Raw genomic sequence first — 15754 nt, 5'->3', positions numbered from 1 at the left:
TCATATTCTAGAAACAGATCCCATATACCAGCTTCTGACTTGCAGCATTCCAGAATGTCAGTGCTGAAAGAGATTGCACAGCCCAACTCCTCACCTTCTTACGATCAGGAAACTGGGAGCACCAGAAGGGCTGACTAATTTGTCTGAGTCACAGTCGTATTTAGGAAAAAAATCCATCTTTTTTCCAAAGTCATTCAGCAAGTCTCTCCATGAACACATTTAGGTTTGCATAGGTTAGTGATCCTCAACCAGGGTCGATTTTTGTCACCCAGGGGACATTTGAGACGTTTTTGGCTGTTACACAAGAGGTGCTGCTGGTATCTAGTAGGTAGAGTCCAGGGTGCTCTTAAACATCCCGCAATACACAGAGTACCCCCCACCAACAACAGCCCCCAGCAACAAAGAATTATCTAGCCCCAAATGTCGTAGTGCTGAGGTTGAAAGACCCTGGTGTAGGGTAATACAATTTTTTGGCATCATCTTTTATATATCAAGCAGTTCCCATTACAGGATTTTGTAAATGTGACAATAAAATGGTGCCTTCAGAAATGAGTCGTGAAATGGCAAATCAGAGGACTACATGTCTGACTCGGATACTGGCCCCCCTCCTCAAGCACACTTTCCCAAGAATGCTCTAGTCAAACTCCCTTTCATAGGCTTCCAGTCTCCTGGTTGATGATTTTTTCCCTTTTCTTTTGGGTAACAAAAAGATGAACAAATTGAGAGTGCTTTGTGCTGAGGTAAGTACACCAAGATCTCTGAGCACCTTTCTAAGAAAGAAAGAAAAAAATTATATTATCTCAGCAAATGGAACATGTAATGCTTGCAAAAGTTCCTAGGAGGAATCTTTGTCCAAAAATCATGCCCACTTGCTGTTTAATGCTGCTACTAAAGTACAGAAAATAACCAGCTCATTAAACCTGCCTTAGACAAGGTAAAGCAAGTTAGATTTCAAGTCCTCCTCCCTACCAATTCTTTCTGACTTAGGAGAGATACCAAAAGACAGAAATTCTGGGTCTGTCTGAATATGTTTAAAAATATTTATTTCAAAAGCAAGGGCTGCAAACGCCCAGCGGAATGAAACTATGGTGCACATGTCTGAATGTGTTGTCATGTGATTTTGAGTAGAAAATGATGAGGCAGCATTATCTTGCTTCAGCATCATGGCTTATGTTCAAAGAGTCAAAAATGAGGGCCACCTCCAGAGAAGGAGTCACCTCCAATTAAGGATGCAAGCCCTTAATGCATCTTCTTTGGCAGAGACTGTTTGCTGTCTTTCAGACCTTACCTTTTTTATGTATTGCTGCAGGTCTTGAATTTTTAGCTGGACACATGGCTGCTCAAATAAAGACTACATTTCCCAGAGTCTCTTGCCGCTATATATGGGCATATGACCAAGTGCTGGCCAATAGAAAGTGAGGGGAAGTGACATGTGCAATCTCTAGGGGCATGCCCTGCCCTTCTATTTTCTCTTTTCCCACTGGATAGATGTAGTCCTGCTGGATGGGGCCATGCAGAGGAAGGTATCACCCAAGGGATGGCAGAGCAACAAGAGGGAAAGTGGCTAGGTCCCCAACCTTGTGGAGTTGCCCAGGGTTGCTTATGTCTGGACTGTTATATGATGGAGATTTTAAAACTCCTATCTTATCCAAGCCACAGGTATTTTGAATGTCCATTATAACTAATGAATCTACATCCTAATTAATCCATTCCACAAACGGTTTTCAAGTTTAGATCAATTCAGTGAAGTACTTCAGGGAAGTGCTAAGTATATGCTAGCTAGTGGGCTCGGTGCTGGAGATTCAAGATGAAAGCACACACGCCATCCACCCTCCAAGGAATTCTAGAAAGAACTGATGGCCTTCTTCATAACAGTTTTCACCAATAAACAAACCAAATTCCTGAAGTGTTAGGGCAAATTTCTAGTTTTCCAATCCCCAAATGCACTCCTAGTAACACCAGTCCCACAAGATGCTCTATGATGGGTCCACAATTTGTTTCTGCAAAGGGCCAGACAGTATGTTAGGCTTTGAGGACCACATGTTCTCTATCATAACTACTCAACTCTGCCACTGTAGTGGGAAAGCAGCTGCAGAATACTAAACGAGTGGGAGGGGCTGTTTTCCCACACAACTTTACTTATAAAAATAGGTAGCAAGCAGCTATAGTTTGCTCACCCCTGCTCTATGGTAAAATATTTACACAGAATAACCTTCTTTTTGAGAGTTACAGGAAACATAGGACGTTAAAGCACTGAGAAATTTTTTAAAGCTTATTTAATTTTAAGCTAGTGTTCCTCAAATTTATTGAATCACTTAACCCTTCTTTATAATGCATATTCATACCCCAGAACTTGCTTTCTCAATGTGTTATTGCAAATACTGGCTAGGTAGATAACTTTTATTGTTAATGAATTATTTTCAGCACACATAAAATATAGAGTAATATAGTGACCACCTACATGCCGACCATCCAACACAATTGAAATAGTAAAGCCTTACAAGCACAAAGGCCCCTGCACCCCGCCTCTTGACTCCACCATCTTGTCTACCTTTCTGAGTACCCTCTCTGCTGAATTTGACATTTGTCATTCCTATGCATGCTTTATTCTTTTTACTACATATACAAATTCCTAAAAATATACAGGATGTTTTGCGTGTTGGTGAACTTTATAGAAGTGTTAGCATACTGCATAAATCCTTCTTCAACTTGCTTTTTTTGTATAATATTTGAGAGTTGGCCACGTAATAACAGGCTGATCTAGTTCATGTATTTTCATCGTTACTTGGTTTTCCATCGAATGAACACAACACAATATAATTTATTTATCCATTCTCTCTAGGCAGCTTGCTTTTTCCTCTCTTTTGCTATTACAAAATGCATTTATGAGTATCCATGTACATGTCTCCTTATTTCTTTATGGGAAGCCTTTCTCTAGGGTATAGACCTAGAGTAGAATTGTATCTTTTCAAGTTTACTTTAAAGTAGATCCAGAGTCCCCTCCAGTGGTGTTTAAGAGTTTTCACTATTCTACATCTTTGCTTGAATTTGTTATTGTCAGATTTTATTTATTTATTTACTTTGGCCAATCTAACTGCTATGAAATGCATACCTGAGTGTGATCTTGAATTGCATTTCCAGGATTACTAGTGAGGTTGGGGACTTTTCACATATTTCTTGGCTCTTTGATAGAGTATTTCAATGCTAAGGCTTCACAGGGAGTTCTGGCATTGGAAATGCTGATGACGCTAGATTGATGTAGTGCATCTGACTTCCTAAGAGGAACTGAGGCTGGAGGCTGAGCCTTTCAAGATGAACCCAAAGGCCTGGTGCAAAAGTGACTTTCACATTTCCCATTTATTCTTTGATTAGGGCTGCCTTTCTAGTAGACAGAATGTAGCCTTTGGAATCAGACAGACCTGACTCAAATTCCATATGGGTCACATTCTCCATATAACCATGGGCAGGTTTCTTAACCCCTTGGAGTTCCAAGTTCCTCAGGTATGGAGAAGAAAACGAAGCCCCTTGAAGGGCTGAAGGAAACTGAATGGAGGCGGGCATAAGAAAGGCCCAGAACTGGGTCTGGTCCATGCAGGCTCTTGATTGTTCCTGCCATCTTGTGGAGATATAAGAGAGGGCATGAGCTGCAGTTATTCTTATTTCCTTTGCCCGTGACATGCCTCAGTTTCTTCTACAGGTAACAGTGTCCCTGCATGATGTGGTCTGGATATGTGTCCCTGCCCAAATTTTAATTCCCTGTGTTGGAGGAGGGGCCTGGTGAGAGGTGATTGGATATGGGGGTGGAATTCCCCCTTGCTGTTCTCATGATAGTGAGTGAGTTCTCATAAGATCTGGTTGTTTAAAAGTGTGTAGCTCCTCCCTGTTTGCCCTTTTCCTCCTGCTTCAGCCATGTAAGACTGGCCTACTTCCCCTTCCACCATGATTGTAAGTTTCCTGAGGCTTCCCCAGCCATGCTTCTTGTACAGACTGTGGAACACTGAGTCAATTAAACCTCTTTTCTTCATACATTACCCAGTTTCAGGTATTAATAGTTCTTTATAGCAATGTGAGAACAGACTATTTCCATGCCATTTTGCATATCTAACATCTGACCACAAAACTGAATAATTTTCAGAGCTAGAAAGGACTTTGGAGATCATTCAATCTGGTGGTTCTTAACCTTTTGTAGGGTGATTTAATGAAATGGCATGTATGCACTGAACGTTGTGATGTCTACAAGCTTTTTAAAGTATGGGACTGGTTCCTTGTTACCAAAAATACTTTTGTCCTGGCTTTGTGCTAAGCACTTTGTACTAAGCACGTGACTTTGTAGTAAGTACTGCTGGCCTGACTAATTGCTAAGGAAAGATAATGTCCTCATGTAATTAATATTTTAAACTAGAGTTTGGGAGCTTTGCTGGCCTGAGGAAATAAGCATCTTGGTTAGAAATTTAATAGACTCAAGAGTAGGCCAAAAATAAATAAATATATAATCAATAAATCCCTGTTTCCCAAGAAGCCAAATCCCACATGGCTAACTACATACCCTCAATACTACCAGCCGGAATCTGAAGGCTTACTTTGGAAGCAAGCCTCAAATGCCATTTAAGATGTAGTTCCCTGTGTTGCTATAAGTACCAAATGTGTTTCTGTTTTGCTTTTAACACTTTGGAAGCTCAGAACTAATTCCAAGTGTTGGCAAACTGTCTGCTGCCTGCAGTCTGGTTTCCACCCACACCAGCCTGTTGGAACTGCTGTTGTAAAGGGCACTAATGAATTCCTCACTGCCAGCCCAGTGGCCTCCTTTCTCTGCTGATGTTGCAACCTTGGATTCTGGTGACCTCTTTCCATCTTAGTTTCCCTAGTCCCTGCTACCTTATTCTCTCTGGGCTCTTCTATGACTGCACCACTCTTCCTTGTCTCAGTGACTCCTCTTCATCAGTTGCTTCCAGGGGCAACGTCCTCCACACCCACAGCTTCAATATTCACCTGCTTGCCAAGTGCCCCCAAAGGCTTCCTTAGTTAAGGCCTCTCTTCTGAGTTCTACACCTGAGTTCTCACCTATTAGTGTGTTTATGTAGAAGCCTTTTTGCATCTAAATTAATAAAGGAGGCTGGGCGCAGTGGCTCATGCCTATAATTCCAGCACTTTGTGAGGCTGAGGCAGGCGGATCACTTGAGGTCAGGAGTTCCAGACCAGCCTGGCCAACATGGCGAAACCCTGTCTCTACTAAAAAAAAAAAAAAACAAAAATTAGCCAGGCATGGTGGTGGGCGCCTGTAATCCCAGCTACTTGGGAGGCTGAGGCAGGAGAATCACTTGAACCCAGGAGGTGGAGGTTGCAGTGAGCTGAGATCACGCCACTGTACGTCAGCCTGGGTGATAGAGTGAGACTCCATCTCAAAAAGAAAAAAAAAATAGTCCAGGAAAAGTCTCTGTCTGCTCACTTATAGTACCACGAACACACTTCCTATCAGCTCTGCATCCTTCATTCATTCAACAATTATTGATTGGGCCCCAACTATGTGCCAGGCCCCACAATCAAGGCAACTTATTTCTGCCCCAGCCCTAAAGAGAGGAGGAGGCCAGCTGTGAATACAAGTCCAGGCTGTGAACCTTTCTTCTGTAATAGTCCATGTCCCCTTGTGTCTCTCCTAGTCTCTGCTCATTCTACTCACTTGGGACAAGGCCCAGCCAACCAGGGACCATGTTTCCCAACTGCACAGATCCTCCTTCCCTTCTGCTATCTTTTCCCATTAGTGAGCCCCGCTCTGATTACAAATGCTAGATACAAATGATGGATGTTCAACTGCTTTGATTATGGTTTTGGATGCCAGCCAGTGATGGCTTTCCAAATCTCATATTTCAGAGGCAACAGAAAACCTGAGTCACACAGAGGAACCCTGGAGTCACAGGTGGGGACAGTGACTCCCAAGCCAGACAGTCCCAGCTGATTTTCTTCCAGCAGTGGCAGAATGTCCAAGACATACCAGACCTCAGTGAGAGTTACCAACCATATCCCAAATGGTATACTGCCACATCTCTTCAAGGTATTTATTTCCCCTTCTTTTCAGAGGGCAATGAGGCTATTGTTTTTGACAACCAGAAAGAACTGACCTTCTTCGTCGAGAGGGGAGAAAATAAGCTAATATTTCATGTGCATTTACTATGACACAAGTATTGTGCTAAATGGTTTGTATACATTATTTAATCTAATCCTCTCACAACCTTATGAGGTGGGTATAATTATTGTCCTTATTTTACAGATACAGAAATTGAGGCTCAGAGAGGTGAGTAACTTGCCTAAGGTCACACAGAGTAAGTAGTGCAGCCAGGATTTGAACCCAGGCAGTCAGGCTCCAAGTCCTGTGGTTCTAACCACAGTGCTTTGCTTTCTTTCTTTCTGATCAGATGCTGGAGTGTGGACTTAATTCCCTGGTAAACTTGCTCCAGTAAAGAGGCCTGATAAGGACTCTCTCACTTGGATGGACAACCAACATTTAAAAAATAGAACCCTGCTGGGTGGGGTGGCTCACGCCTGTAATCCCAGCACTTTGGGAGGCCGAGGCGTGTGGATCACCTGAGGTCAGGAGTTCCAGACCAGCCTGGCTAACATGGCGAAATCCTCTCTCTACTAAAAATACAAAAATTAGCTGGGCATGGTGGCACATGCCTGTAATCCCAGCTCCTCAGAAGGCTGAGGCTGGAGAATCACTTGAACCCGGGAGGTGGAAGTTGAGGTTAGCTGAGATCATGCCACTGCACTCCTGGGTGACAGAACAAGAGTCCGTCTCAAACAAACAAACAAACACCACACACGCAAAAAATGGAACCCATTAGTACTTCTCCCACATTGTCCTGTGCCGCATTTGTTAAAACCATCCCTAGCGACACACTCTCCCATGCCAGAAACTTCAGTCAACTTTTAATGTAAACATTTGGTGAGGGGCCTACTAGGCAACACAGGCACATGCCACAAAACCCAACATTCCAAGTCTGTTTCCCTCCTACCACTGCCTCCCAGTGTTACAGGTTGACCTGTGTTCCCCCAAAAGATATGTTAAGTCCTGACTCCTTTTCCATGTGAGTATGACCTTATTTGGAAACAGGGTCTTTGCAGATATAATCAAGTTAAGATGAGGCTATTACAGTGGGCCTTAATCTATTATGACTACTGTCCTTACAACAAGATGGAAATTTGGACATAGACACAGAGGGAAGAGGGCCATGTGAAGATGGAAGCAGAGATTGGAGTGATGCTGCCACGAGCCAAGGAACGCCTGCAGCCACCAGAGGCTGAAAAAGTCAAGGAAGGATCCTTGACTTTAGAGGGAGGCTTTTGAAGGAGTATGGCCCTGCAGCACCTTGGTTTTGGATTTTTAGCCTCTAGAAAGGTGAGACAATAAATGTCTGTTGTTTTAAGCCAGCCAGTATGTGGTACTTTGTAACTGCAGCCCTAGGAAACTGATACTCCCAGCTTCCCAATTCCCCTCTTTGGAGACATCTCTGGTTATCCGTTTCTTACCCATCCTTCCAGAGGCAGCCTAAGCATATACAGCAAATACACGTGTGTGTATTTCACACAAGGCCAGTGCTGACACTGTGTACCCTGCTGTGTATAGATTATTTTTTATTTGAGAACACTCCAGGACCATTTTGTTAATTGTGATAAAACAGACATAACATCAAATTTATCACTTTAACCATCTTTAAGTGTACAGATCTGTGCTTTAAGTATATTCACATTGTTTTGCAACCATCTATCTCCATCTGAAACTCTGAACCCATTAAACACTCACTCCCCCATTCCTGCTGCCCCTGCCACCAGGGCCACTTAGAATATTTATCACTCCCTCTTCTTGACATTCATCACCAAGTCCTGCTGCTTCTGTCTTCTCTGTTTCTGCTGCATCCTTCCCTGTTTCTCCATCCTCACTGCTCCTGCCTTCCTCCGGCTGTCAGCCTCTCACGTGGATCACTGACTCCAGGCTCCCCTGCCTCTGCCCGCCTCAGCCCACTGTCCACAATGCCAACAGCTCGTCTTTCTAAAATATAGATCTGTTGTCATTTCCTTGTTTACAAATCTGCGACAGCTCCTACCCCCTGCAGATACTGCCACAGTTCTTTTGCATAGCATCAAAGACCTTCCATGGTGAGTGTGGCCCTTCAGCTCTGTAACCAATGCCTGGTGCAGGGCCCATCCCACAGTGGGTGCTCCCTGTTTATTGAGCCCTGTGCTCTCTCTGTCTGAATTCCTCGTGTTTCTTCCAACAGTTTCCCACCTTGAGGCCTTTGCTATGTGGTTCCCTCTGTGTGGACTTATTTCTCTAATGCCTTCTTTTCTTCTTCCCCATTTTCACCTTCTCCACCTGATACATTTCTTTATTCTTCAGGATTTCAATCAAATGGCACCTCAGCAGGGAGGTCATTTCTTGCTCCCTCAAACCTAGATCTCTACTGACCTCCCTAGAGCAGTCACCACATTCTTCTGTAATTACGTGTGGGCCTCTCTGCCCACCTTCCACCCAACCAAGCACAGAGCAGGCCAGCACACAGCAGGTGCTCCATACATGTTTGCTGAGTGCAAGGTACTAGCCTGGCTCCTCGAGCAGGCTCCGAGGCCTGTCCCTGACTCTGTTAAGCGAGGACAGCTGAGCCCCAAAGCAACTCCCCAGGGATCAGGGAGAGGGCAGTTTTTCTGTTTTCTGGGAGGCGCTAATGCATTGACATCAGTTCTGGGGAGGCAGTGGCTCAAAATGGGTCACCACAGGGCCGTGGCGTGGAGTGTGATGTCTGCTGGAGGTGAAGAAGGGGTTGGCAGCCCAGCCGGAGAGTCTGTGGGGAGTTGCAGGATTTGTTCAGGGCCAGCTAAGGACAGGGCATTCAAGGAGAGAGGAGAGAGAAGTTTCTGATTCTGTGAGAGGCTGGGGAGTTTTCCAAGGCCTCATAGAGCCACGCGCTGGGCCCAGGTGCTCAGCCTCTGCAGGTGACCTGTGGAGGGAAAGATGGGGGAGGTCCCAGGTCTGAATTCAGGGGTCAACGTGTGGACATGACTGGGGGAAATGGCTGGTGCGGATGCAGTTATAGATGGCTTATGGAAAGCCATAAGCCCCTTGCCCCATAAGATACCAAGCCTTTCTTTAAAGCAGGAGCATGACCCTGTCCCTGCCCCTGCAAGGTCCTGAGGAGCTGTCCGAACACCTGATGGATGTGTCCCTCCCTCCTCACCTCCTCTCTACCCCCTCACCCTGTTTTGCTTTCTTTGTGGCACTCAGGCTCTATGAAATAATCTTGCTCATTGGTTCGCTATTGTTTACCATCCGTATCACCCCAGTGACATTTAAGTCCTGGGGACTCCATGTCTCCTGACTCCAGAAAAAGATCAGGTACCATACAGATCTCAGGAGGGAATGGATGGTAACTTTTGACACCAACGTTGGGATTCCCCTTATCTGGATGATCTTCTTCTCAAAGGGCCACAGAGGTTGTCCTGTGTGGGCTGGGCAGGCTTCAGCACCCCATTCATCTTTGATAAATGAACCTGAACTTCCAGCTGTCACTATAGAGTTGTATTTTAGGAAAAGTGCTGTTAAGGCCCAGCCTTCACCTTATAATCCAATTTGGCCCACACCAGACAAATAACAAAACCTGTCAGCCTCAAAAGGTGCCCAGGGGACCTGGGAAGGGTTGAAAGTAGCAGGTCATAGAGTGGTGCAATTCGTTAAATTCATCCCTGACCCCCACCAAGTTTCCCCAGCTCACAAGGCAGCTGTTACTACCATTTTCACAGAGGATGAACCAAGTCCTGCGAGATGGGGGGAGGGGACTTGTCCAAGGTCACCTGCTGGAAAGCAGCAGACCTAGATGAGAGCATCTGTGTGGGGATTGGCACTTAGTAGGTGCTCAATAAATAGAGCAAAGGCAAGAATGTAATGACTCAGGTTTCCTGAGTCCCATTCTAATACTCTTTGCAGCTTACCACCCCTAAACTTTCCCATTCTGGAACAGCTCAAAATCTGGTTTACATTGCAGAAACACTCGCAAAATGAGTAACCATTTTCTGAAATAAACTCGTGGTTCAAACAGCCCCCAAATCCTGTTGATAGGTACCATTTATCAGCTAAGAGAGGACTTAAGAACACCCCTGACTACCTTTAGTTTAACACGGCCTTCACTCCAGAGCAGAAAAATGGCCTCTTACATGAGGAAAATGACAGTATTTACTCTGTATATTTCCGAAGTGTTTCAAAACCAGTAATTAAGAAAACATAAGAAACCNAGAATTCACAGGTTTGTATTATCTGATACTTTAATTAAGGAAGAATAAATGGGACACCACTGTGAGCTTGGAAACGCAGCCTCATGGAATGGAATTCCTTTTTGAATAAACCTGATCACCATGGTGAGACTTTCCCTTAGCTGCATAAAGACAAAAGCAGAGCTCTGGCAGTTTTTGATCAAGGTCACTCTGTAAATCAATGGCAGTGCCAGTATCAGACCTGGGAATCCTTGACTCTGGTCTCTCTCTCCCGGCTGGTATCCAGGCTGCCTCCCACCAGGAAACCTCGGCCAGCTGGTAGGTAATTATATGTGCTAATAGTCACTGACACTCCAGCCGCCAACACCACGTCCCAAGTTCCCGTATTTGTTAGAACACCAAACTGCCTTCCCCTTTCTAGGGCTGTTTATTTAGAAAGAAGGAGCTCAGCTCTGACCGACTCAGAACTAGGAGCCCACCCGGCAACTTCTAAAATGAATGTCTGGGAGGGGAGAGAGGCAAAGAGACTGTAGTTTTATATTATTTGCCAAGTCCTCCATTCTAGCCCTGCTCTGCCTCACAGCAGCTGTGTGACCTTGGACAAGTCCCATAACCTCAGTGGGCCTCAGCCTTCTTATCTGTAAAATGGGATAATAAAAGCTGTCTTGCATGGTTGTTGGGGACAGCTATGTACACACCACACAGACTGTAAGAAACAGGGTGGGTCCCTGGTATCTATCTGTTGGGTGTCTTGAATGAACAAAACTTCTTTGATCCTGTTACCTGCAAAATGGAGACAGTAATTCCTACTTCATGTCACATTAAATGAGATTAGAAAATATACGTGTAGATATATCTGTATGTTGATTAGTCTGAAAAATGTGTATTCTTTTTAAAAGAAATGGTTTATCCTTTCATGTCCTGAATTTTTTGTAGCTAATAGAACTTATAAGTCCTTCACTTACTATTTAGGTAAGCTAACTCAATATTTTAGTTTTCTCTTTGAAGATGATTTCCAAATCAAATGAAAATTTAGCTCGAACAATCAATCAGTATATTTTCTGTACACAAATCATCATTCAGGAGACAAATGAGTCAAGAATGAAGACATAAATGATTAAAAAGAGCCCAGGGACTCAGAGGAACCAACTTCCTCTGCTCCTCTGTGCATTCTGGCCTGCGTGCACATCACATTCACATCCTGAAAGCCAGGGCCGAGGCTTCAAACTGGACAGATGCTGAAATTGAAATCCTTGGTGTGACTGTCAGAATGACACACAAGTGGTTGCTAGACCATGCAGAAAGAACTCTGTGCTGGGAGAGGGGTGCAGAGATGGAGAGTGGCCCCTGAGGCTCACGTTCAGTCTGCAAAATTGTGAAAAGGGACAGAGCCATCCAGAAGATAGCATCCTCCAAGAGGGCTTGTCTAGGTCTAGGGTGAGGGAGCAGAAAAATGACACATGGTTGTATCAGTGGGTCTCTGGGTGTGATATATGGCTCCCAACTCTGTCACTTACCATCTATGCGATGTTGGCAGAGTTACCTAATGTCACTAAGCCTTGATTCCCTCCTCTGCAAAATGGGGCAGCACTGCTTTTTCTGGATACCAATGTTTGTTTTGAGGTTCTTATGAGAAAGTATTAAAGGTCTTCAAAAATTATAGAATAATACCTAAGTAGGAGCCGCTTCATTATTTCAGTGGTAGCAGAGGCTCGGGGAATTTAGTTAAAAATGACCGCTTTATAGGCACTTACTTCCTTTCAGGCATTGTTTGAATGAATAGTGCACATTCATTATCCCACTTCATGCTCACACCAACCTCTAAGCAGAGTGCTATTCACATTTCCACATTACTCATGGGAAAACTAAGGTCCAGAGAGGTTAACTAGCTTGCCCAAGTTTGCACAGTTGATTAACCCTGGTGGTGAGATCTGGACCCAGGCAATGGCATCCTGGAGCCCAGGCTCCTAACTTTTAAGTTGTGGGGTCTCCTGAAGGTATGACAAACAAGCAACACTTTGTCAGTTAGCACTAAGAAAACATCTAACCTTTCCTGTCACCCAGCAGTCCCAGGCTTCCTGCAAAAGGAGAGCAGGAGCTGCAAAGACATCCAGGTTGGAGATTGGGGCAATGGGCAGGAGTGGCGGGAGTGAGAATGTTCCCCCCACCCCTGAAAACAGGAGGCAGGACAGTCTGGTGGCAGAGGCTGGACTTAGAATAGGACCACAAGAATTTCTTCCTTGGTACCTCTACCTACAAGCTGCTCTACCAATGGTTCCTAATCTGTAAAATGGGAAGATTATGCCAACCTCATGACGCCCCTTCAGGGATTAAAGGAAAGAAATCTTTTGTTGCAATTGATAACCAGCACATAGTAGGTGCTCAGTGAATGACCTCACCTCTCCCTGAGATGAGCTGTTATTGTAGGTGGCAAGGTACAAGGCATGGTGGCACAACCAGAAAATGCCTGGGTAAAAATCTGAAGGCAGGAAAGCTCAGTGGTTAGAACTATGATCCCAGGGCTCTGGGTTGCCTGAATTCATATCCTGACTCTATTATTTACTACTCCTGTGACTTTGAGCATGGTATTTAACCTATCTGTGCCTCAGTTTCCTTTGAAGTGAGCATAATCACAGTACCTACTTTACAGCGTTTGGGAAACATTCATCTGTGTAAAGCACTTAGAACAGTGCTCGGCATGTGGTAAACATCCAATAAATGCTAGCAATTATGACTTTGACTAGCTCTCTGCATGTTCTTGGGCTGAGGGACAGCTCTGGGCCTTCAGGGGGCTGTTTCATACTGCAGACCCACTATTTCCTTGCAGAACCCCAATCAGATCTGAAAGGGCAGAAATCTCTGCCCTTGGCCCGGTTGGATAAGCTGTGGAGAAAAGGCAGTTTCCCATCAGGTGGGTAGGAGGGGACTTGAAAATGATGACAATGACACCTGGGAAACAGGTGGGAGTGGGGGTAGTAAGGAAAGTGCATGCTCTTAGGTTTGTGCGTGTGCATGCGCGTGCACACACACGCCCCACTGGGTTTCTGTGCTTCTTGTATTTAAAGCCAGATTATGACTCACCTGAGTGAGTTCTTTTATTTCTCTTGCTTTGGCTCAAAATGAGCACCCACGCAAGGGGCCCCTGAGTGACCCAGGAGTAATTCCCACCTTGATGGAGGAGAGCCCTGGATACAGGCCTGAGGAATGCAGAGAGGACCACTCCATCCTCACGCAAGTGAAAACGCAGAGGGGCTCTCGGACCCAGCCAGAAATTTCACTCTGCAAGGTTTGGTTAGAAAACTACAGGAAGACCGGATTTTACTGGGAAAGGAGAGAGAGAGGGAGAAGCTAAGCGCAGAGAGAATAGCCAGAGAGAAGCCACACCGACATCTGTAATCTAAGAATCGGGCCTCGCCGCGTTCTTTAATCCCTGCAACTCCAGGGACCTGCTTATTGTTCAGCCCGCGCCTGCCACTTCAACCAGGGAGCCTCCACCCCAGCACAGCGGAGGTGTGCGGGGCTCTAATTGGAGGGGTGGAGGCTGAGAGCCCGGAGCCCGGAGCCCTCCCTCCCCCGCCGCCCCACGCCGGTCCCCGCGCCTACCTGAGCTGGCGCGGCTCGCAGTCCACGCCGGGCAGCAGCAGCCGGGCCGCCTGGCGGACGTCGTCGCTGTCCATGGAGAAGCTGCGGCGGTGGCCGGCGTGCGCCACGGCCACCCGGATCCACTCCATCAGCGGCGGCAGCACGAGGAAGGGCCTGCGGTGGGAGGAGGGACCCGGAGATGCGCGTTAGGGCCTCCCTGGAGGCAGGGGGTGCCGGCTCGGCCCCACCCCCTGTTCGGGGGATCCCCCCCATCTCCCGACTCCCCAGCCCACTCCCCGCTTTCCCTGGAGACCCTGCCTCTGAATTCCAGAGTAGTGGGAGAGCCTTTGGAGACATCCGGACCGCACCGGTGACCCGGGGGCAGGCTCTCTGGAATCCTTGGGCCTCAGTTTCCTCATCTGTAACCTGGGGATAATGTGACTAGGAAAGGCTAGGAGGTAACTGATCTGGGAATATTATCCCTCTCGGCGATCATGTGAACATAAGGATGAGTCACTTGAAGCACCAAGCGCAGGGTCTGGAGCAGCGGAAAACCAATCAGCGCCCCGTGTTATTTCTATTTGGGGCTCCCTGATTGTGGACCCAAGCCTAAGGTGTCCGCTAGCGCTTCCTTCCCATCTGCAGCCTGGTCCCTGTCGTCTTTCTGGAGCTCTTTCAGGCTTCAGCTCTGCCCAGGCAACATGCTGCCAAAAGACTTTAGCACCTGGAAGAGGCTCTCTAAAGAGAGCCAGGTTAACAGGCAGCCTTCCCCCAGACCCAGCCAGGCTGGGCAGCCACCCAGTGGCGCCCACAATTTGAGGCCCCTTGGACCTTGGTCACACCCCTGAAACTCTGAGAGCCTCAAGTTCCCTGCCTGCTAATTGGATCATGGTAGGCTGTTGCAAGCTTGTTGCAAGCATTAACTGAGACAATGCCTACCACTGAAGGACAACTTTCTTTTTTTTTTTTTTTTTTTTTTTTGAGGCGGAGTCTCGCTCTGTCGCCCGGGCTGGAGTGCAGTGGTCAGATCTCAGCTCACTGCAAGCTTCGCCTCCCGGATTTACGCCATTCTCCTGCCTCAGCCTCCCGAGTAGCTGGGACTACAGGCGCCCGCCACCTCGCCCGGCTAGTTTTGTATTTTTTTAGTAGAGACGAGGTTTCACCGTGTCAGCCAGGATGGTCTCAATCTCCTGACCTCGTGATCCACCCGTCTCGGCCTCCCAAAGTGCTGGGATTACAGGCTTGAGCCACCGCGCCCGGCCTGAAGGACAACTTTCTAAGTGCAATACATTTGTGTCATCTTCCTATTTCTTCCAGTGATGATAAACTCTGTCCTCACATTAGGATTACTGGAGAAGATTTTGAAAAAATAATGACACTTGAGTCCTGTCCCAGGCATTCTGATTTAATTGGTATAGGGTGCAGATGGACACAGGTAGTTTTTAAAACCTCCGCATGTGAATTTAATGTGCATCAGAATTATCTGGAGAGTTTGTTAAAATACAGACTGCTGGGTCTCATTCCCAGAGTTTCCGATTCGATAGATCAGGAGAGGTACCCAGGAAATGCATTATCCCTAACTGGTTCCTGATACGGATGCTGCTGGTCTGAGGACCACATTCTCAAAGAACCCCTGCTCTAAAGTCATTGTGAGAGGGCCTGGGAATCATCTGGCTCTATATCCAGCGATGGTGATTGTGCTAAAGTCCAAGAACTTAATTTTAACAGGCAGCCCCTGCGATTCTGATTTAGGTGGCCCAAGGACCACACTTTGAGAAATGCACTATGTAGATCCAAAAGGTTTCCTGCCATTCAGCAAGGGTCAGACGAGCATGAAGCCAGTGGGGTTCCCCAGGTGCAAAACTGAAGGAGGCCATATTGTGCAAATATATTCTGGGCATGTTTCTCGCCGTCC

The 15754-nt window shown here is 46.3% G+C and overlaps 1 protein-coding gene across 1 annotated transcript in view; it reads right to left on the bottom strand.

The window, feature by feature from the left end:
- Positions 1-15754, bottom strand: part of ABTB3 (ankyrin repeat and BTB domain containing 3) — a 348476-nt gene that overhangs the window by 64397 nt on the left and 268325 nt on the right. Inside the window, exon 5 of the mRNA XM_017888278.1 lies at positions 13861-14013. Coding sequence (XP_017743767.1) covers positions 13861-14013 — 153 coding nt within the window. The remainder of the gene's footprint in view (positions 1-13860; positions 14014-15754) is intronic.

Source organism: Rhinopithecus bieti, unplaced genomic scaffold (genome assembly GCF_001698545.2).
Source record: "Rhinopithecus bieti isolate Rb0 unplaced genomic scaffold, ASM169854v2 scaffold_17930, whole genome shotgun sequence".
In the NCBI taxonomy this organism is placed as follows: domain Eukaryota; kingdom Metazoa; phylum Chordata; class Mammalia; order Primates; family Cercopithecidae; genus Rhinopithecus; species Rhinopithecus bieti.
The sequence above is the reverse complement of the archived record's forward strand: the minus strand, read 5'-3'. Positions and strand labels throughout refer to the sequence as shown.